At 41.2% G+C, this 24,428-nt stretch overlaps 1 protein-coding gene across 1 annotated transcript in view; it reads left to right on the top strand.

Moving 5' to 3' along the window:
* dipk1c (divergent protein kinase domain 1C) overlaps positions 1–23,089 on the top strand; it is a 38,658-nt gene extending 15,569 nt beyond the window's left edge. The window contains exons 3-9 of the mRNA XM_088071750.1: positions 10,763–10,966; positions 11,054–11,107; positions 11,924–12,105; positions 13,540–13,840; positions 16,636–16,800; positions 20,699–20,773; positions 21,609–23,089. Coding sequence (XP_087927876.1) covers positions 10,763–10,966; positions 11,054–11,107; positions 11,924–12,105; positions 13,540–13,840; positions 16,636–16,800; positions 20,699–20,773; positions 21,609–21,833 — 1,206 coding nt within the window. The 3' untranslated portion in view covers positions 21,834–23,089. The remainder of the gene's footprint in view (positions 1–10,762; positions 10,967–11,053; positions 11,108–11,923; positions 12,106–13,539; positions 13,841–16,635; positions 16,801–20,698; positions 20,774–21,608) is intronic.
* Positions 23,090–24,428: the final 1,339 nt, after the last annotated feature.

The raw sequence follows: 24,428 nt of genomic DNA, 5'->3' as shown, positions 1-24,428 counted from the left end.
TTTAGGACATTTCTCGGTTTTAAAAGTTTCCCGGATTTCTGGACATTTCTAAGAGTTTAGGGACATTAAAAAAATTTCAGGTTCTTTTAAGGATTTTTGTGACATTTCTTGGATTTTGCATCATTTCTAAGATTTAAGGACATTTGTAGAATTTTAGGGCCTTTAAAGGATTTAAGGACATTTCTCGGATTTAAGGACATTTCTTGGATTTATGGACATTTCAAGGACTTTAGGATGGTTGTAGAATTGCAGGATGTTTCCAGGATTTCTGAACATTTCTCAGATTCAAGGATGGTTTTTGGATTTTAGGATGTGTCTGGGATTTTATGGCAGTGGTTCTCTGACATTTCAAAATAATGTACCCTTTTTTAAATTTTTTTTTTTCGGCCCAGTAGCCGCTAACCAAGACAAAGTATTTCTGCGTCATCAGCGTCTGATTCACTAAACAACGACCTTATTGTCTGCAGAACTGGTGTAAACCTGCGCGGGCCTGAATGCTGCAGGTTCACATCCTGTTAACTGACAGCTGGAACTCATATTTTCATTATCTCTGTTTGTTTTGCATGAAAAAAAGCTGCAAAAAAGTGAAACAAAAACTTCAGACTTCCTTTCTGCACACGACTGCAGCGCGTGTATTTTCCCTGCGCTCTGCACAGCCGGAGGAAAACTGTTATCGGCGAGAGAGCGAACAGCGTCACGGTTTCTGGATCTGTATTCAGCCGTGTCTGCTGCTCGGTCAGGAGCGTAACGGGAGGCGGAACAGAAGGTCAGAGCGGGACAGAGAGGACAGATAAGAGAAGAACAGAGACACTTAAAAAGAGCGAGCGGCAGTGTTCGAGATGAGAGCTGCATACCAACGAGGAGGCCCGCGGGGTCAACAAGGCCGCGTCTCTGCCGTTCTCTCTGAAGCCCCCGCTGACCCCGAAACGCTCTCTAACGACGCCGGCCTCCAGCGGCACGCTTTCAAACGCGCCTCTGAGCTTCACGTCACGCTCAGATCACGGCAGAAAATATCACAGTAACGAGGTTTAAACGTGCAGCTCCTCGTTACAGCAGCACTGAGAGCAGCGAAGCCAGAGAGCGACGGCTCGAGCTCAGAGCCTCGGAGAGGCAGATCGAGACGACACGCACGATTATTTCTTTCTTCTCTGGATCTCACCCATCCATGGCTCTGCATTTGATGCTTTATTTTGCTGAGAAAAAAAAACTTTATTAAATGAATATTTTAAAAAAACATTTACAAATATAAATTAATTAATTAAAGAATAATAATAAAAATTAAAAATAAAAATATTATTTTGTGTGTTTTTCTATTGCTTTTTTCTGGCTCTAAAAAAGGCTCAATCTTCCTACAGGAAATGCTGAGTCATGTGGTAGCATCTCCAAATATTTCATTTTCTTATCTTATTACTATTTTTAGTGAAGCTCAATCAAATTTTGAAGCACTTAAAGTTCATATTTGGGATTAAATGATTAAAAATGTAATTCGTTGCTTATTTTTATCGTTTTCTATCGTTTTTGTTCGCTGATGAGCAGCCTGATTATTTTACAGAGATGTTCACATTTAGGCACAGAAACACCTGATTAGGCTAAAGAAAAGATCACGTTTTAGATTGAAATGCCTGATTTGGACGCTACAAACACAGCTACAAATGTCCCAAACGCTCGTTAAAACACACGCATCTCCGTCTGACGCGGCTGTACGCCACCTACAGTCCACAGACTCACTAAAACGAGCTTCTTTTGTTGCTTCAAACACACAAACTTTCGCTAAAAGGTGCCTATTTTTTCCACTAAGAACACAGCTGGAAATGTCCCAAACTCGCTAAATAATTGCTCACTTTTTTGGATACAAACACGGCTGAAGATGACCAATGCTCTCCTTAAAAAGCACTTACGTTTCACCTGAAACACACTTGCATTTGTCACTACAAAGAGCTGAAAATATCCCAAACTCTCACCAAAAATTACGTATTTTTGCTGATACAAACATGGCTGGAAATGTCCCAAACTCTCGCTAAAAACACTCGTTTCGTTGCTTCAAAGACAGCTGGAACTTTGGGCAAATCGCGCTAAAACAAACCCAGAGTCTGCTCTGTGGCAGAAACTCAGCTCACATCAAACCTGAAATACGTCAGATGTGTGAAACATTAAACATATCTGCGGTCTGAAGAGTCGCACACGCCAACATTTTATTCTGAGCTGGAACAAGACTGACAATATACACAGCGAGGACTATAATTATCTTAATAACGTTACAGAACGGAAATATCAGGAAAGTCAATGTTTGGGGACTCAAACAAGAATGTTATTATATTTGATGCCAGCTGTCGCCACTCGGCGGTTTGGACGCTCGGTTCACTCGAGCTGTGCGTGCGCTTGTGTGTTTGTGTGTTTGTGTGTTTGCATGAGACTCGAAGATCCAAATCAGCCGGCCGCTTTTAACGGCCGTCGCACGCCAGCGTCAATGGAAACTGTGTTGATGTTAAACCACAGAGCAGATACACATCAGATTGTTCTGCAGCTGCTGTGTGTGTGTGTGTGTGTGTGTGTGTGTGTGTGTGTGTGTGTGTGTGTGTGTATTGCATGCATCTCTCACAGCCTGGTCTGAGAGCAGGAGTGTGTGTGAGGTTGAATTTGAGTTTATCCCCACACACACACAAAGATACGTGAAAACATCACCAAAAAAGTGATGCGGCTTCAGATTTCGAGGTCCAAGCTAAGATCCTGATGTCCTCAAGTCCTACAAATGTCCAAAAATACCAGGAACTTCTCAAAATAATAGAAAATGTCTTATGATCCAAAAAATGTAAAAACCCTAGATACATCTGAAAATCCAAAAAAATGTGATAAATCATAGAAACATCTTACAATCCTGGAAATGTCCTAAAATCATAGAAATGTCAAATTGACAAATTACGTCTTATGGTTTTCCTGCGTTTTTAAATAATTCTTTTTAAGGAATCGTTTGTCTCAGACATTTTGTCTCAGATTTCAGAGGTTAAAATGCAAATGAAAGGCGTCTAAATACAGTCAGAGAAAACTGTTAAAGAGTCAAGAAACAAACATTTCACATGGGCTCATAATAACACACACACACACGCACACACACGCACACACACGCACGCACACACACACACACACACACACACACACACACACTAACATTTGGTCTGTGCAGCTGTAGTTTCTATCTGCTGTCGCTGCCAGAGAAACCGCCTTCAGACATGCTTCTTTAATCACTGTTATTATGTTTTTTTCTGCTTTAAATATGAAGCCTGCAGGGAGATGGCAGCTGATAAGTGTGTGTGTGTGTGTGTGTGTGTGTGTGCGTGTGCGGTTTTTATTGATTTGTGAGCCTTTTTTCGGTGGCGAGGCTCCAGCAGCGAGCAGTTTGTACCTTCAGGGTGACAGTAAGCGTCGTGAGACTCGGCGTCTCGGAGCAGCGTGAGGCGGCAGGTTTAACCCCGCGTGTGTCGGAGCAGAGGCACAGTCAGCGTGAACGTTTGGACTCTGCAGCCGTAAAAGTTTGAGAAAACAAAAGGTGCAGGCAGCTGAAGATCCGACGTCGATCGTCATTCTTTTTGTTTAACTTTTCATTCACGTGGAAATTTGAAGACCTCAGTGTGTGTGGGTCTCTGACTGTTTCTACATTCGTATGTTTTGTATGAATGTCCTAAAATCCTGAAAGTCGGTGATACGTCTTAAAATCTGAGACATGTCCTAAAGTTGTAGATATTTCCAAAAGTCATAGAAATGTCCAAAAACCCTAAATGGCCTAAAATCGTTGAAACTCTGAAATCTTTTTAATTTCCTGAAATCCTGGAAACGTGTGTCTGCTGCGACTGGTCCCCGCCCTCCTGTTATTCTGCAAAAATGGCCCCAAACAAAGCAAGTTAAGTATCCCTGGTTTGGGGAAAAGGGCGTGTGCGTGCGTGTGTGTGCATGTGTCTGTGTGTGTGTGTGTCTGTGTGTGTGTGTTAGCAGTGATGTGTGTCTGTGGACTCACCAGCTGTGAGATCAGCCTACACTTCCAGTGAACCGACCCCGAGGTCAACTGGTCCACCCACGCTGTGTGTGTGTGTGTGTGTGTGTGTGTGTGTGTGTGTGTGTGTGTGTGTGTGTGTGTGATGCAGCGGTGAATACGCTCCATTCAGCCCACACCTCGTCCTCATCCCACAGCCTGTAAAATCACAGGATTGTTGTCGGCGCTGCGCGGCCGCTCAGCTCGGAGGAACACAGCGGGAGTGTTGATCCACACGGCGCTCTCGTGGGCACACCGTACGTTACTGCACTCGACCTCTGACCTCGTGTCACCAGTGATGGATCGTTCATAAGAGCCGCTGATGATTTTCGCTTAATGCCACTCTTTATTGTGCTGTTGCTGCCTGTGATAACGGCTCGCTGCTCGCGGTTCAGAGACGGCTGGGGTTCAGTGCTGCTCAAAGACACTTCAGCAGCTTTTACATCCCGCTGTGACGGCGGTGAGAGCGTTTCCAGTTCGGTCTCACTCTAAACTCGTCGTCGACGCCCAGGGTTCAAACAGTACTGGAAAACCCGGAAAAGTCGTGAAATTTCACATTTCAGGCCTGAGAAAGTCTGGGAATTAAAAAATCCTGGAAACATCCTGAAATGCAAAATATACCCAAAGATCCTAGAAATGTCCAAAAATTTGAAAAACATCCACAAATTCAGGACACGCCCAAAAATTCCAAATTCCAAGAAAAATCCTAAAATCTGAGAAATAGCCCAAAAAATCCAAAAATGTCTTAATATTCTACAAACATTACTTAAAATACAAAAAACATCCTCAAATCCTAGGAATAGCCTAAAATCCAAGAAACATCCTAAAATTCTTCTAACTTCCTAAAATCCAAAAATGTCCTTAAATCCCACAAACGTCCGAAAAACCAAAAAATGTCTTAAAATCCTAAAAACAGCCTAAAATCCAAGAAACATCCCAAAATCTCAGACAAAAACATGTTGAAAGTTTTAACATTCTGTCCATGAACCGATGATGCACATTTATTTTGAAAAACACTGCATGCATGTAACCAGCACAAACTGTATTTATATGAAAACAAAATTTTATTTTGAAAAGACACAATGCATGTAACAAGAGCAAATTGTCTCGCTGTCCCCAAATGTCCAGAACTGACGCCGTGGGGGACCCAGAGCGTCTTATTTCATCACAGGAGATGCTTTTCACTTCCTGTTGTGAGCTGCTCTGTTTGGGAAAAAGTTGCCAGAGGACAAATTGTCCCTCAGCGCGAGGACACTGTCTGTCTCCAACACTTTCACTACTGTCTGTTTCAAAATAAATGAAGCGAAGAGAAACTTTATTGTCACACAGCAACAGAATTTCTCCTCCAAACAGCCTCAAATCCAAAACAGACCCTGATTTAGTTTTTCCTGCTGCAGCAAACTTTCAAAGACGGAAACGTTTTTCACTTCAGCTGCAGCCGAGCTGCGGCGCGACGCGCCCAGAGGCCATTAAACATCTGAGGAAACCCGAAAGCAGTCAGAAATATTTAAGCTGTTCGAAACAGACGGACGCCAGCAACATGGCGACAGAGGAAAAAAAATAAAAACATCCGTCGCTGCCGCTGGACCACCAGAGGACACAGAGACAGGATTTAGTTTCTGTGTTTACGTTCTTCACGTTTATCTCACTTATAACAAATATTGAATTTAAATGTGCAACATGTGCAACATCCCTTCATCATCCCTCCATCATCCCTCCATCATCCCTTCATCATCCCTCCATCATCCCTTCATCATCCCTCCATCATCCCTCCATCATCCCTCCATCATCCCTCCACCATCTCTTCATCTTCCCTTCATCATCCCTTCATCATCCCTCCATCATCCCTTCATCATCCCTTCATCATCTCTTCATCATCCCTCCATCATCCCTTCATCATCCCTCCATCATCCCTTCATCATCTCTTCATCATCCCTTCATCATCCCTTCATCATCCCTCCATCATCCCTTCATCATCCCTTCATCATCCCTCCATCATCTCTTCATCACCCCTTCATCCCTTCATCATCTCTTCATCATCCCTCCATCATCCCTTCATCATCCCTCCATCATCCCTCCATCATCCCTTCATCATCCCTCCATCATCTCTTCATCATCCCTTCATCATCCCTCCATCATCTCTTCATCACCCCTTCATCCCTTCATCATCTCTTCATCATCCCTCCATCATCCCTTCATCATCCCTCCATCATCCCTCCATCATCCCTTCATCATCCCTCCATCATCTCTTCATCATCCCTTCATCATCCCTCCATCATCCCTTCATCATCTCTTCATCTTCCCTTCATCATCCCTTCATCCCTTCATCATCTCTTCATCTTCCCTTCATCATCTCTTCATCATCTCTTCATCTTCCCTTCATCATCCCTTCATCATCCCTTCATCCCTTCATCATCTCTTCATCATCTCTTCATCTTTCCTTCATCATCTCTTCATCATCCCTTGCTCAGACTGTACTGAGATCAATTAAATGTTCATTTTATTTTAAAATTTAAAAAAAAAGTATAAAAATGATTTTTTTCTTTGCTTTGAGGGGAAAAGGCATTGGCCAACTTGGCGAGAAATGTTTAGCAAAAACAATATTTAAACTAGAAAAAACTATTATTATAATTACCAGAATTATATATTTAAAATTATTTTACAGAATTTTTATTAAATATTTTTTCAGGTCATTTCCTTTTTTTGGGGCTAATTTTCAGGTAATTTATTTGTATTTTTTTTTAAAAAGTTTTTTGTTGTCCATTGTCTTCAAGTCAAGCCGCTTTGCGCTGGTTGTAAAGGTTTGAACATCTTCTGTGGACTCATGATCTAAACACCGTAAATGAGACGACGTCAGTCACAGAATGATAAATCCCAAATTCCCAAAACTGAAACGAGAAAAATTCGGCGTCTAAAAGTCATTTCACGGGCGTTCCCTCTGCGCTTTTAAAAATCAGCATCAGTTGCTTTTAATTAGCAGAAACTTCTTGCTCAGATGCAATAAAACGCTCTGCTGCTTCCACAGAATCTCTCGTTTGCTCCGATAGTTCGTAGTAAAACGTTTCAGGCTGCTGATTCCTGAAAACTTCCAAAAGTTCAGACACAAACTTTTCTCTCTGCCGCCGTCGCCGGCCGAGGTCTCCGGGCTCGGCTCAGGAATGTCATTAAGGCGTTTTAATGTTCCTCGTGTGTTGGAGCTTTTGCTTTATGGAATGTAACGCCGAGAGCGAGCAACAAAGAGCGCCTTTCACCGCCGCCGAGACGGCTCGGCTTTCTGCGGCCCCGAAACTCAAGTGCCAGGACATCACACGCGTCAAAGCGCCGCCGCCAAGTCTTCACTTTTACTAAACGTCAAGAAAAGATCAGCAGTGACGTGTTTCTGCTGTCAGTCCTTCTGTTTCACGTGAAGAGGGGATTAAAGAAAAGAGGACAAACACGAGAGGAAACAAAGGACCAAGACAAAGAAAAGGAAGGAAAGATAAAAGAGAAATAATGACAGGAAGGAGGAGGAAATAAAAGACAGGGAGGAAGGACAGAAGAGAGAAGCACAAAAAAAACTGAAAGGAAAGAAACAAAAAAACATACAAAAAAACAAGAAAATAAAAAAGTAAAAAAAAAAGAAAAGAAAGGGGAAATATGGAAAGCTGCTTTTGATAACTTTTTTCACTAAAAATTAAGAGAGAAAAAATGGAAACACTGATATCAGTTATCGGCCAAAGAAGTTATTATATAACAGCATATTTGATATCAGCCAAAAATCCAACATCGTGCATCCCTGCAACTTAGATTTCATCTACAAAAAGTCCAAACTGAAGTCTGACTGCTCACATTTACACGCCGACATCAATAAATCTGTCAAATTCTGGATATTAACACAAAAATATCTTTACTGCCCACAATAATCCAACATAACAACATGCAAACTGCTGCACTGTAAATACCATCAGAACCTCACACACACACACACACACACATACATGCACACACACACATGCACACACACACACATGCACACACATGCACACGCACACACACACACACACACATCCATGCACACACACACATGCACACACACACACACGCACACACATGCACATGCACACACACACACACACACACACACATACATGCACACACACACACACACACACACACACTCTCTCTGCAGGAGCGTTTACAGGCTGCGGGGTGGAGGCAGGAGGAAGCAGCTGGAAGGAGCGATGTGATGCAACGTGGAGGAAATCCAGGGAATTAGAGCGGATGTGTGACGGCTGCAGAGCGCCGAGCGCTCGGAGGCCGCAGATGTCCGAGCGGACGGAGAGGATTCCTCCTCTGAGTCGCTCGTTCCCGACGGAGCAGATGAAAATATTTCACACTGAGAGCGACTCAGAGCGTTTTTTAAAGATTCAAAATCATCAGTTTGAATCCCGAAAGGATCCCAGATCTGAAGATTTTTATTATGAGGGTTTGTTTTTGTCATTTTAAGGGTGCACACACACACACACACGCACGCACGCACGCACACACGCACACACTGATGAGAGAGCACGAAATATTAGGAGCTAAAGAAAGACAAGGTAAATTACAGAGTCTCCTTTGACTGTCAGCACCTCCCCTCCCACTCCTGTTGAGTCAGTCAACACACACACACACACACACACACACACACACACACACACACACACACACACACACACACACACACTCTCACACACACACACACACACTCACACACACACACACACACACACACACACACACACACACACACACACACACACACACACACACACACACACACACTCACACACACACACACACACACACACACACACACACACACACACACACACACACACACACACACACACACACACACACTGAGATAAGATCCAGGTTTTATCTGAGGGAGGAGAACCATCCAAGCAGGAGCCAGACAGAGAGAGACAGAGGGAGGACAGGTGAGCAGGAGGACAGAGGACAGGTGAGCAGGGGGACAGGCAGAGGACAGGCAGAGGACAGGTGAGCAGGAGGACAGGCAGAGGACAGGCAGAGGACAGGTGAGCAGGAGGACAGGCAGAGGACAGGCAGAGGACAGGTGAGCAGTTCTTGATAATGTGGATTAAATAAGACTTTAAAAAGTCGCTGAAGGCGTCTGAAAGCAGCACGAGAGAAGTGACGTCGCTCCAGGTTTCAAAGCTTTGAAAACATATTTTTGGGACGGCGATGACGAGGACGACATCAAATGACATCGAACCCGTGAGCAGCTGATGGGACGGAGCCGCAGGACGGCGTCGGTTTGAAATATTATTAGAGACCATCTGCAGACGATTACGTCTCAGGAAACAGATGAAACTCTGAATATCTGAATAAGATCTAAACTCGCCCTTCAACACGCCGACCGTCCCGCACTGAAAAGAGGGACGATCGTCCGTCACCAGATCTCAGCGGGTCAACGAGGGTCTCTGTCTCTGGGGACGACTATTAACCCCGTCTGCATACCTCTCTTATCTGTCCACTCGTCTCTTCCTCAGTGTTTGCTCGCCTGTCCATCCGTCCATCACACTTCCTGTCTCTATAACCACATCTGTGTGTGTGTGTGTGTGTGTGTGTGTGTGTGTTGTAGTGTGTGTGTTGTAGTGTGTGTGTGTGTGTGTGTGTGTGTGTGTGTGTGTGTGTGTGTGTGTGTGTGTGTGTGTGTGTGTGTGTGTGAGTGATGTCTCTGCGTCTGAGCTCCTTACTGACGGATGTTTGTGTAGGAATGTGGGCAGAGCGAGGATTATCTGGGTAATCCCTGACCAGAACAACGTTAATCCCTCACACCTCCGGACATCGAGCTCTTCAGACGCTACACAGGAGACGCGTGTGTGTGTGTGTGTGTGTGTGTGTGTGTGTGTGTGTGTGTGTGTGTGTGTTGCAGTGTGAGAATAAAGTTCAGGATGAAGACAGATTTATGATTCTGCTGTTTTATCACTTCAGCGTTAGATTTACAGCCGAGTTCCACAGCGCTGTTCAGCAGAAGTTGGGGACATTTTTTTGGTGTTTTGGGACGCCCCCCGGCTCACTGGAGTTCAGGATGTTTATGCACAAAGATTTAATTAGAGTTCAGTACTTTCCTAAGAATGTTTTAAGTGATAAAAAGTGAGTTTTCAGAGAAGTTGGGGACATTTGTCGCTGTGCACGTAGGGACCTAAGCAAGGATTTTCTTTTACGAGCGTTCGGGTCATGCCCCGGCTACAAAAGTTTTGAACTCGACTTTTGACATTTCCAGGCGTGTTTGAAGTGATGAAAGAGGGTGTTGTTTAGCGAAAGTTCAGGACGTTTCTAGGTGTATTTGTAGAGAGCGAAGAAAGAATTTTTAGCAAGAGTTTGGCTCATTTGTAGCAACAAAAGCACAAAGTTCATAGCTGGAGTTGAAAACATTTCCAGCCGTGTTTGAACTGATGAAAGCGGCTGTTTATCAAAAGTTTTGGGACATTTCTGGGCAAGTTTGAAGCAAAAATGTGCAGTTTTTAACTCGAGTTCGGGACATTTCCAGGCAAGTTTCAAGGGACGAAAGCAGGTGTTAAGTAAACCTTTTTGACATTTTCAGGCGTGTTTAAATCAACAAAAACCTGAAATTTTTCACTAGAGTTTCAAACATTTTCAGACGTATTTGAAGTGATGAAAGCGGGTTTTGTTTAGCAGAAGTTTGAAATATGACCCTCAGCTGTGTGTCCCTCCCGCTCTGCCGTACAGTGCCTGGAGTTCGGCGAGGGCTCGGTGACGGGCGACATGTGCGAGGACCTGTGCGTGCTCGGCCTGGTCGAGTACAAGCGCTGCCTCTACTACGAGAACGGGAAGAAGGTGATCGAGGCGCGCTGGAGAGGAAACCCCATCATCCTCAAGTCCAAACTGGAGAACTTCTCATCCTACGAGCCGCTGGGAATACTGGACTACCAGGTGACGTCTGCCGTTACTGATCCGCGGAGGCTCGGCTTACGTCCAGAGGACACTGAAAATGATTTTTTTGGTAATTCTCTCTGACAGGACACGGCGGAGGAGCTCTCCCCGCTCGACGTGGTTTTCTACGCCACTCTGGAAGTAAGTCACATTGTTTGTTGATAATAAAGCTGCTCATCAGACAAAAACCAGGCTGGAAGCCCAAATTCACACTTCCTGTTTTTCCATTAACGCATTTTAAAAGCTGCATGGAAACTGCAAAATGTAATAAAACTTACTCAATTGTGCAAAAAACGTTTGAGCAGAGTTAGAAGTTGATGCGTTGAAAGGGAAACAGAAAATCATTGTACATTTCTGCAAACCACAGATATGTTACATTTTTAAGTTATTATGCAGCAAATCGACTGAAACTTCAGGTTTTAGCAAAGCTGGGGTTAATGTGGAGTTATGTTTAAAAACCTCTTTGTAAAAGTTTGGAAAACTTTCACCAACATTTGGGGCTAAAAACTGCTGGAAACAGCCATGACCGGCTTAAAAACTACAGTCTGTGTTGCTTGTGGTCTGAAGCTCAGATCGTTATGTACTATGTTACTTTAGAAACGTTTATATGAAACATATGAAATGTACAAATGTGACATATTTGTGCTTTGCAGAAATGTACAACATCAACATTTTCCTCTAGCTGACATGCAAAAAGACTTCAAACTTTCTCACAGCTTTTCTCTCATAGTTAGGTTAGATGAATTTTTTTAGTTCCTGGCACGTTAAAACCACGTGCAAAACGCTGCCAAAATTGCATTTTGCAGAGACAAATGTATTCGCTCCAAACTACTTGCCAGAAATGCACCTCGCACCAAAATGTTTTCTTAAAAAACTAATTTGCACAACTGGAATCACGACTCCTGCTGTGCACAAAGTTACAAAACTTTTTCCGTGTTCCTTTTTGCCTGATCTCAGGTACGAAACTCTCTGGGGCTGGCTGAGGACGACGAGGACGAAGAGGGAGGAGGAGGAGGGAGTAACAGCTCTCTGGCCAGACTTTGGGGGAAGAAGCTGAAAAGCAGAGATAAGAGTTACTCCAGAGCAGAGCTGGCCTCGCTCTGGTCTCTGCTGCAGCAGGAGGAGTACACCTTTCTCAGGTAACACAGCCGGGGAGCAACTACCCCAAAAATATCTTCCGAGCTCTGTTCGCTGTTCACGCGCTGTTCAAACGGGCTGACCGACGCCGCCATCCAACAAGAAACAAATCCCAGCGGCCGTCAAACCGTTTTTCTGCCATCTTGTTCCAAAAAACGAACAAGTTTGACAAGTTTGAGAAATGTGTCGTGCAGAGCCGGTGGACGCAAAGAGAAAGACAGTCCTCAGTCTGAGGACTGAGACGACCCAGCGGGCTGCAAGCCCAAAATAAAAGCGTGGAGGCGAGGCGACCTGTGCTGCTGCTTATCTGCAGGCAGCCTGCAGTGACGAAGGGAGTCAGGATATAAAAAAAGACCTCTGTGTGTGTGCGTGTGCGTGCGTGTGTGTGTGCGTGTGTGTGTGTGTGTGCGTGCGTGTGTGTGTGTGTGTGTGTGTGTGTGCGTGTGTGTGTGTGTGTGGTGTTGGATTGATGTTGGGATGGAAACAACAGAGAGGAGGGAGATGAACTCACTGTGGATTTGTCTGAGCAGTAAAAGGTGTGATATGAGCTCAGACTCCAATCTACACTCAGCCTGCAGCTCACACACACACACACACACACACACACACACACACACACACACACACACACACACACACACAGAAACACACACACACACACACACACACACAGAAACACACACAGAAACACAGTGTTGCATTGGTGTTTGGTGCACAAAGATCAAAATATACAAAATAAGAAAAGAGACAAATCAAGTCTGCAAAAAGTCAAGAATCATAAAAATAAAAAAGAAATTTAGTATAAAAACATGAAACATTTTTAGCTTTGTGGCAATAAAAGTGTCTTTTTTAACAAATGTTTGGGACATTTTCAGGTGTATTTGACACAAAAAAAGCAGGTGTGAAACTAAAGTTTCAGATGTGTTTGCACTGAAACAATTGAGCACTTTTTAGCACGAGTTTGGGACATTTCTAGTTTTGTTTGTAGAATTTTTAACAAGCGTTTGGGACATTTTAGCTTTGTTCGTAGTATTTTTAACAAGTGTTTGGGACATTTTCAGGTATATCTGATGCAAATGGATGTTTGGAACACTAGGTTTGTTGGTGACGACAAAAGTACTTTTTAACAAGCGTTTGGGACATTTCTGGCCACATTTGCAGAGACAGAGGTGCATGTTTTTTTAACATGATTGGGGCATTTCCAGCTGTGTTTGTAGTGACAAAAGCAATTATTTTTTTTAAAAAATTTGGGACATGTCCAGCGTTGTTAGTATAGTTTAGGACGTTTGACAGCGGGTGTTATTATCAATCTTTATGCCGCTCTTTATGCTGCGTCATCTGTTTTCCCGCCATGATTACTACGCCCACACAACATCGCCGGTTAACATTAAGATAAACGACGTGTCTGATGTGTCTTGCGTGTTTGTGTCCTCCAGAGTCCTGCAGGACCTCAGCACCCACGTGGCGAAGGTGCTGGGCTCCTGCGGTCATTTCTATGCGGTGGAGTACCTGTCCGCCGGGCACGCCTGGGACCAGAACATCTTCTCCCTGGAGGAGGTGGCCGTCTCCGGGCTGCAGGGCCCCGGGGCCCGGGCCAGGTGGACCGCCAGGGAGATGGTGCACCGCATCGCGCTGAGCTTCCTGGACATGGTGTGGCACTTCGACAACGACTTCACCCACAAGCTGCACCTGTGCGACATCAAACCGGAGAACTTCGCCATCAGGAAGGACCTGACGGTGAGTTTTATTCGTCTGCAGCTCGCTGACCTTCTCCTCCAGAAACCATCCATCCATTTATTATTATGTTTCCTGAGAGTCTAATGAACATTAGCAGAATAAAAGCCGAGCGGGGAGCTGCAGGAAAAAGATCAAAGGCTGTTTTTTAAAAAGCTATTAGAGCGGAGAGATGGAAATCACAGCGCGCTTACGTGACATGTTTTTCTGCAAGGTTCGTTCAGCCGAGAAAACAGAAAATGTGACCCTGCTGCCGGGAAGCAGACGCCATTATACACGCACGTACGCACGCACGCACACACACGCACACACACACACACACACACACAAACACACACAGCGTGAGTCATCCTCGGGTTTTACAGATATCAGGAAAAAATGGATAAAATAAATGAAGCTACAAAGTAACATATGACCTATATTCTTGGAAATAAAAGAATTGTACAGTGAAAAATACATTTTACAAATTTAAAATTTATCTCGATAGAGAGATTGTTTTTTCGTCCTCCATGATTTCTCCGGATAACGAGTTGATCGAAATGTTTTAACGTCACTAAACAAAAAAATGCTGTTACACATGAAAAGGGCAGCAGAAAACAAAATGTAACTCATTTCCTGAATCAGCCAAACAACAAATACGACAATCTGTATTTCCAGCAGATTTTTAGACACCAAACACGGGATTTTTCAGGCGACCTGTCGCTCTTTTTTTCCAGCACTTTTGAGCCTCCAAACAGGGCTGTTTTTGGGGACTCGGCGTTCTTTTTCCAGCAATTTTTAGGGGACGTGTTGACTTTTTACCCCCAAGCATAGGAGTTTTTGCTCTTTTTTAGCTGCTTTTTAGGACCAGAACGTGAGTGTTTTTTAGGAACTGTTGTTCTTTTTCCAGCAGTTTTAGAGCTGCTAAATTTGTATTTGTTTTTTTAACTGCTTGGCCTTTTCCCAGCATCATCATTGCATTTGGAGCGGGGATAGTGACCCCATAACTCTCTGTTTAAAGCCAAAACAGGACTTTTTCTAAACTGCAACAAAGCGTTTCCTGTACCTAAACCTAAACGCATCATAACCAAAGTCTGCTGAATCGTAGTTTCAGCTTTTCCCCTTCGTATTAACGTGCAGCAGTTTGCAGAAATGTAAGATGCCAACCTTTGTTCTGTTTCCAATAATCACGATTAAACTTCTCAATCTGATATATTCACTCGTTCATATTTATCTGCAATATTTAAAATGAAAAGCCAAATCAAAGACGTGCAGAGCCTGAGCTTCCTGCTGGAGTCAGACTGGCAGCAGAGTTTGATGCGTCTCGAGCCGCGGTGAGAAAACCAAACAGATGTCAGCGGCTGTTTTCTCAGCGTTATCGGATGGTTTTATGGTTTATGCAGCAGAATGAGCCAGACTGTCATTAATTCAACACCATGTCAGCGCGGCGCTGGGCTGCGGCCAAACATCACAACGGAATCTAAACGACTTTTTCCTTCACACGTCTGGCTCCGGATTAAAAAAACGCGTCTCCGACCTGCAGCTGGAGGCTCATTACTGCTCTGAAGCTGATTCTCCTGTAAAAGAGTCGACATGAAACGCGTTCAACAGCTCAGCGTTTACGATGCCAACGCTGTTAAATGTTGCATATAAACCAAAACTGCAAAAAAAATCTTCAAAACTGCAGCATCTGTTTCTTTCACGTATTTAAGAGGCAAAATGTACATTTTTAAACCTTTTAATGTATACATTAATGCTATTTTTTAGTTTTCATTTAGTTAATTTTTAACCACCAAATACTAGAGCATCAAATGTGATTTAATGAGCCGCTGACAACTGTCCTGTTTTTTGGTTTTTGTTCTGATAAAAACTACAGTGAGCATCTTTATATTTAGGAAATGTCACAGCTGCATGAAAACAGGCTGTTTTTAGCGTGAGATCGCTGCCTTTCCTGTTTTCCTATCACTGTTTTTTGCGTCTAAACATATCGACACATTCACGTAAGGAAAGTTTCTCTATCTGCTGCATAAAAATGTAGAAAAGTAACAAATCTGTGGTTTGCAGAAACATATAATCCTGAGAGATGGACAAACGAGAGAAAGGAGAATAACAGCAGACTGTTTCTAACTGGACTCTTTGTTGTTTCACATTAAGAGGAGGACGGCAGTGTGAGGACACAGAGAGACAGCGGAGACAAACTCGTCCCCAGGCGGAGGACTCACCTGCAGACAGATCAGCTCAAAGATCCAAAGTGTCTTCAGTTCAGCAGCCACTAAAAGACAGACAGGACATAGAGAGCAATAATACACTGTCAATAAATACTAATATACTAATATAAAAATACTAATAATCACAGCAAACAGCAGAAAGAAAAAAACAGTGTATTGAGTATTCTGCTAAATTTATTTTTTTTAATTTGAAAAATATAGACTGACCTCTAACCTGAATGAATAAATGAAAAATTTACTGATATAAGACCTCACAAAACATAAATGAAATAAGAAAATAAATTTAAAAAATAAGATAAAATTGCCATTTGTCCGGTTAAATTATATTACGTTATCAAAATAATTGTAAAAAAGTTATAATGATGACAAAATATAATAAACAGTGCAAGTAAATATTTTACATCATAATTAATTCAAAAACCGCAAAAGTAAATACAGATTACTTGAACTAAAATCATTAAGTTGAAACGTGTTTCCTTTGTTTGTTTGTTTGTTTGTTTGTTTGTTTGTTTGTTTTGCATCTTCACATTGTTAAACGGTGGTAAAGCTCTCACGATGAAGCTGAGCGGCTGAGGTTTCTGTCTCCTGCAGGTGGTGGCCATCGACGTGGACATGGCGTTCTTCGAGCCGAAGATGAGGGACATCCTGGACCAGAACTGCAGCAGCGACGACGACTGCAACTTCTTCGACTGCTCGTCCAGGTGCAACCTGAGCAAGCGCAGGTGCAGCCCGCGCCGCCGCAACAGCAACCTGCAGGTGAGCCGCAGAGCGACACGCGCGTCCTGTGAAGTCAACCATCGAGATCACCGAGTGAGATTTTACATTATTAGTGTTAAACTCTAAAATTACACCACAAATAAAACAAATAAATATAAATATAATAATATAAAAACAGAACTAAAAAGCTAAAGTTGAAATCAAATGTTTTTGCACAGGAGGTTTGAATAAAAATATGTTCATTTGTTTTCGGCAAAATTAAAAAAGAAATCAAAAACACTGTGCTGCGAATCATAAAAGCTCAGGAGGTTTGATTTTTTTTGTATATATTTAATTTTTTATTTTATGGAGGTTTTTGATTTCTATTCTGACAAATAAAATTCACACATTACATAAATAAATATTTTTGTTGATAAAAATTAAAATAATTTAGAGAACATTTGTTTGGCCTCGGGTCAAAGATGCAATTATTATTTTAGGAAGATTAATCGAAATTAAGCAAAAAAAAAAAGAAATGTACATCAATAGGAATTTAAATTTTAAATCAATAGTTTTATTAAATTATTACAACTTCAAACCTGAGATGTTTCTTTAATTGATCTGTTTTAAAGTGCATTTATTCTTTAATGCAAACGTCTAAAAAAAACCTTCAAACTTTTGAGCACTTTGAATTACAACTTTATTAACTCAAAGTTTTATCTCAGTAAATTCTTATTTTCCCCTCAGGTTGCTTTTAGTCGTATTTAACTCTGACTTTTATCGGTGACTCGTGCCGACAGAAAACAGAAACTGAGGCCTCAGCGTGTTCTCGCCGCCGTGCGTCCTCCTCGCTCCTCGTCCGTCCTCGTCTGTCATAAAGAAGCTGATAAATTACAGGGCTGTCTCTTTCTCAAGAATTTCGGGTAATCCGTCTTTCACAACGTTTAATTATACGAGTGCAGCGGAGCGTCGGGAGGAATGATAATGACTGATCTGAGGACGGGAGGACTGAACCCGCTGACACGTTCTGTTTAAAAACCGCCGTGAAGAAATATTTTATCAGAAATGTGCTTTTAACAAACTTTTATTTATTGTTTTCTAATGCTTAAAAAGTTAGATTTTCCTATCCAAATTTACATTTATTGTTTCAGACACTTTAATGTACAGAGAAAACAGAAAGATAAATCTAATCTGTGAAAAGGTTGTTTTTTTTTTGCTGGTTTTTATCCTTTAAATCTTTGGTCAGTAAACAGAAATAAATCTATAAAAAGTTATAACAATTTTTAATCCTCCTTGTTTCAGTACATTTCAGTATAGAAATACTTAATGACTTAATAATTAGTAATAAATGAGAATAATTGTCATTAATTGAGTCTTATTTCACACATTTTATATCACAAACATTGATCCAAAAGCTGCATTTTATTAATTAATTGTGGTTAAAATTAATTAATTTTGCTTTTGCACTGCGTGTCATCTCAATACTTCAAATATAAAAGAACATTTTAATTTACAAACACTGTCGGCAACATTTCGATCAGCAGGAGGGAACATATGCAGGAATTTAACTTTTATTTTTACGTAATTTTATTATTTATGCATCTTTTTTTTATACAATACTTCATTTATTTAAATACAGAAGTCTTTAAATTTAGGGAAAATTATATTTCACATCAAAATGTACACTTTTTTAACTGCAAAAATATTTTTTTATTTAAATGTTTAATAAGAGGACGACCTTTAAACCCCATTATTATTATTAGTAGTAGTAGTAGTAGAAGTATTATACTACAAGCAGTAGTAGTAGTGGTAGTATCACAGTGGCTGTAGCAGCATCAAATTTAATATATGTTACTATTAAATTATATTTTACATATAATTACATTAAAGGTTGTTTTCTTTACTTCAAGCAGTAGTATTATTATAAAATTATTACCATTAGCAGAATAAACTATTTGAATTATATTAAGTTTAAAGTTTAAAATTTCAATTAAAGAAGTTTAATTAAAATTTAATTTCATATTTATTAACTACATATTAATCGGTGTAATTGTAATGGCAACATCGCGTCTCATCAAGTTTTAATAATAATAATAATAATACAGACATCACAGCGACTTTCAAATTATTTAAAATTATTACTCAGAATACTATTAGTAATATATTTAATACTGTGACTATTGCTTATTGAATTTATGGCACAATTAATAAATGAAATAAAAATAAAAATAACCACCTACGTTCGGCCTCCACATCGACGGTAACTTGAAGCGTCGGCCCGTCAGACTCGGAGGAAACGTCCGGGACACAAAGGCCGGACATCACCGTCGTCACCGTGACAACAGCGGGACAGACTCTCATCACCCTGCCGGCTCCTGTATCACATGTCATATGACACCAGATACCTGCATTCACCAGAGGAGAAGAATACGTGTGAACGTGAGACGGAGGGAAAATATGTTTCGGACTTTGATGTGACGCACAAACACGAGAGGATGCGGACCGCTGCAGGAAACGTTCACAGTTCATATAAAATACACGAAAAACGCATCTCCGACAGTCGCTTGTTTTTATGAAAACATGAAATTAGAAGCAAGAAAAAATGAAGTAAAGACGAGGAGAAAAAACAGACCAAAGGATAAAGTTTAAGAGCGACAGCTGCAAAAAAAATACAGATGAAAAGAATAAACTGAAAATAGGAAAAAAACAAAACAAAATACAAATTAGAGAAAAAAAAAGAGAAAGAAAGAAGATGTAAAGAAGAAGAAAATGTAAAAAAAAAAAAAAAAAAACTGTCAAAGATGAAGTGGAAACAATAAGAATATGAAATTTTGGATATTGGAAAAATGTGGAATGAAAAGGAAGACAAAATGAAATGAACTAAGAGAGAAAAGAGAAGAGAGAGTGAAGTGTGAAGGAGGAAGAAGGGATGAAGTAGTGATTTAAAGGCGCTATAATAATCAAAAGAAATTTAAATGAAGAGAAAATTTAAATAATTAAAGGGAAAAAAATCAAAATAATGAAAGCAAAAAATCTAAATGAAAAGTGAAAAATAAAAGAATGAACAGAAAAGTGAAAGAATAAAAAAAGCCAAAACAAATCTGAATAATCACAGAAAAATCTAAATAGAGAGGAAAATATCAAATTAAACAAAGAGAAAAAAATCAAGCTGAAGCAAAAACTCAAAATGAAAAAGTGAAAAAGAGCAAAAATAAGAATAAACAATAAGAAAAAATCTAAATAATCATAAAGAAAAGAAATCCAAGAAAATATTCAAATTATAAAAGAGAAAAAAAATCTATATATTCAGAGAGGGAAAAAGGAGAAAAATACAGATGATGACAAAGAAAAGCAAGACAAGAACAAAAAGAAAGAAAATTTCCAAAAGGAGTCGAGAAAAAAACAGCTGATGATGGAAGGAGAGAAAAAGAGCCGAGCAGAAAAAGGAGAAGATGGAAAAATGGTGAACAAAGAAACAGAAGAACAAAGACGTGAAGAGCGGACTGGAAACCCGACAGGCGGGGCTGATGACACGGCGCCGACACGCTGCTCTCCTATTGGTCCACCTGAGACTCCGCAGGTGTCTCCTGAGCACGACCTCTGCTGACCGCTTCACCTGTCAATCATCTCAGAGTGTTTTTTTAACCCGACGGTCGATGATATAAAGCGAGGTGTCGTCTGCATAATGACGGAGGAACAAAAAGCATTCGTGTCGCTCGTCTTTTATCTTTTCTTTCGTCCTCCTGCCCTCTTTACGCTCACTCTCTCCTCACCTTTCCTTCATTTCCACATCTATTCTCTCGCTTTTTTGTTGTCCGTGTTTTCTCTCTTTCTGTCCTTTCCTTTAACTTTCTCCCTTACTTCCTTTCACTGCTCTCACCCTTTTTCCTCGTTTCCTCTTTCCTCCGTTTTCTCCTCTCCATCTTTTATTCTTTCTTTTAACTTCTTTTGTCTTCAGGTGATTTGTGAGAAGATCTTCCGGCCGTGGTTTTCTCCCACGCTGCTCGGGGCCAAAGCGGGTCTCCCTCTGCAGGTTGGACTATTTTTCATTATACATTTTCATATTTTTTTTTAGATATTTTAGATTTTAGATTTATTTTCTGTTATTTTATTTTTTTTTGATTTTTCAAATAAATGCAGCAGCAACGGATTAAAGAGAATCATCTATATTTATATTTAATCATCTTTACCGGCAGACAACGGAAATTATTCAAAACTGAGAAAAAAGTAAGACTAACCAAAAAATCTTTAAAATTCTCAACTTCTTTTATTAAACTTTGTTTATTAAAATACTTTTTTTTACATGGCAAATGAGCAACATAGCAAAGGTTATAAAATTGCTTTTATGTGATGTTTTTCTATTTTAATTCATCTGTTTTAGTTTGTATTTTATTTTATCTTTGCATTTAATTTTTTATTCTACCCCAATCATGTTTAATTCTAATATTAGTACAATTATTTTTTATCATTATTACTATTATTATTTATTCTTTCTGTGTATATTTTTCTTTTCGCTTTTCTGGAAATTTGTATGTAAATCGTAGCTTCTATCCATCTTTTTGAAAGAAATCAAGCCACTCTGATAAGTTTTTGAAGGGTTAAATAGTGTTTCCTGTTTTGGTGTGAAGGGTTAAACTTGAGTTTCCAAGGATTTTTGACATCATTTTTATCATTATTATTATTATCTATACAAGACTACGTGGACAAAATAGTCAAAATAAGCAGCGCAGAATTACGCTGTGAAGAACTAAAAGACGATCCTGGATGTTTGCTGGATAAAATGCTTCTGATTTTAGGTGAAACTGAAGCGTCACAGGTTGATATTTCCAGCTGTGTCGATGCTAAAACAAGTCGATGTTTGTGAACAGGTGGAGCTGCAGCGAGCCGTGCAGGAGTGTTCGGAAACAGACGCCGGAGTGGAGGAGCACGGAGGAGGAGGAGGAGGAGGAGGAGGAGAGGCAGGTCAGAGCAGGAGCATCCATCAGCGCCTCCTACACATCCTGACACGCCTCCTCCAGGAGGGAGGGGCCTCAGCGGAGGGAGGAGGGGCCTGGGAGGAGAAGGGCCACGTCCACACGGCACTGAACTTCTGAGGAGGTGACGCAGAGAGCTTCAGGGGCCGATGAAGGGCCCCGCAGAGGGAGGGCCTTCAGAAACACACCTGTGCGCTCACACAGGAGGACAACAGTTTCCTCTTGAGGAAGTTTTCCATGAAAAAAAAAAGCAGGTGTTGAAACACTCATCCTGGAATCCAAAAACTCTCAAGGAGGAAAAACAAACGTGGAAAAATGAATCCAGAGCTGCAGACTGAGCCACCGGCACGATAAAAAATACGAAAAATACGGACCTTTCCTGAGACATATTTGGGATGAGGTCAAACACAACCTATAAATAAATAAGAATATGGCCAAAAGTATATGGACATCCTGTCTACATGCTTTTAGTCTGTTTCTCCTGATCCTAAAATCTCGTCTCCTCATCAGAGGAAACATGTTACGGATCCTCTCGGGGCGAATTCACAAAGAATGGGTTGTGGAAGCTAACAACAACATTGTGCATCACTGCATCTGCCATCTGCTTTGTCTCGAGGTCCGATTGACAAAATCCATTTCACAAAAGATTTTGCTTTGATGATATTACAATGCAAACATGTCAAAGTGTGGCAAAGTGTGAATGTTTGCTTTGCAAAACAGGCAAAATGACAGCAGAGAGAAAAAGAGTGGTGACATTTTCAGGAGGTCAGCTGCAGGACCTGAGCGACGAGGTGCAGAGGCATCCCTCAAAACTTCAGAAACGTCCTAAACCTCTCAGAGCAATGCCATAATATCCTAGAAATGTTCTTAAATCCTAGAAATGTCCTAAAATTCTAAAATCCAAAACAACGTGTTAGAGTCAGGAACTTAAACATTACAGAGTGAAACAACATTTTGTGATAAATAAGTCCTTCAGTGCGCTCCAGTCACCGGTACTCTCTGGAAAGCGGCTGATTTTACAGCAAATGTTTCCTTATGACCTGATTTAAACAGCTCAGTTTCTCCGCTCTGCCTGTTTCTTGGATTTTGAGAATCACACCGTTTATTTTGTCTGATTTGTGCAGATTTGGCCGACGACGAAGCAGCGCAACCCTTTTGTGAATTCGCCTGTCAGAGATTTTTTTTTCTTTTACGTATCCAGTTAGTCTCAGTGAGATTTTAAAACCTCTCTCGTTTGAAGAGAGACTGCAGTTAGAAAACATCAGTGTCATTAATGTAAACTGCAGACGAGATGTAACTATGTAGTAAACTGTACTAATCACTGATCAATGAGGAAATAAAGACTAACGGCTGTCTCGGTCAGTTTCAAGCTTTCAGGATTGGGTGCAGTTGTGGTTTTTGAAGGAAGATAACTTAAATTTGTTTGGTTGAAACTGAAGTTAACCGTTTTCATCTCAAACTGTCGCAAACAGCTGACCCCAAACTACGATATCGGTCATATCACAACACGATCGTCTCTGCTCGTCGCATTTTTGAGTCGGCCAGGAGCCCGGGCGTTGCTAAAATGATGCCAGGAGCAGCTGGTAGCAACTGTTTTAGGCACCAAACTTGGTTATGGTCAATGGCAATGTCACCATGACCTTGACCTTTGACCACCAAAATCCAATCAGCTCATTTTTCCGTCTACTTGAACGTTTGTGCCAAATTTGGGGAATCTCCCTCAAGGCGTTCTTTGAGATATCGCTTTCATAAGAATGAGACAAATGCAAGGTCGCCATGACCTTGACCAGTGACTGTTGATGACCAAAATCTTACCGGTTGATTCCTGACTCAAACGTTTGGACCAAATTTGAGGAAATTCTGTGTTTTTTGTTCACAAGGATGACACTTACAAGGTCACAGTGACTTTCACCTTTGACCACCATAATCTGACCAGTTTATTCTTGAGTTCAAATGAATGTTTGTGCCAAATATGAAAAAAAATCCCACTCAAATTGAGGCGTTATTGCAACATTGCGTTCACAGAACAGGACCGGACGGACAAACTACCAGAACACATATTGCCTCTCTCAGCTATCACCGCTGCAGATTCACCGAATTTTTAAATTCTGTTGATAATTAAATTAAATTTAATTATTAATTAAATAAATTCGTACGAAGATTGAAGGTGAGGGTTTTACTTTTGGCTCTGGCTCATTTTGACGAACATTTCTCTCTATTTTTACGAACCAAACAATCAGTGGATTAATGGAGAGAGACTTTTCAGTGTTTGTCCGCAGGTCATTCTGGGTGAATTTACTGCCGTGATGGCTGGTTGTGGAGCGGCGGCGTGCTGAGGATTCGCTCTTACTGTAGAGACGTTTGTGTAAATAAACACAGCGTCCTCCGAAATCTGCTGCAGCTGCTGCTCTGAGCTCAGCTGCTCCTCGTTTTCACTGAGCCGCCTCATTAGTGAGCGCGGACCAAATCATCTGTTCTCCTGTGTTTAAAGTGCACGCTGACAGCGGGGCGTGCACGTGATCAGCTGTTTTACCTCATTATTATTATTATTATTATTATTTATCCAAGAGGAAGAAAAGATGCTTTCATAAACATTCAGAGTTTCACAGTCTGATCTGTGAATCCCAGTAAGAGGAAGAAACTAACCAGCAGGATCTGAGCTCTGTGACGCTGGCGGCCCCCGGCGGCCCCCGGCGGCCCCCTGGGCAGATCAGG

Source organism: Plectropomus leopardus, chromosome 21 (assembly GCF_026936395.1).
Source record: "Plectropomus leopardus strain MGB_pleo_1.0 chromosome 21, ASM2693639v1, whole genome shotgun sequence".
Lineage (NCBI taxonomy): Eukaryota > Metazoa > Chordata > Actinopteri > Perciformes > Serranidae > Plectropomus > Plectropomus leopardus.
Note: the sequence above shows the minus strand (reverse complement) of the source record. Positions and strands in the feature narration are given on the sequence as shown.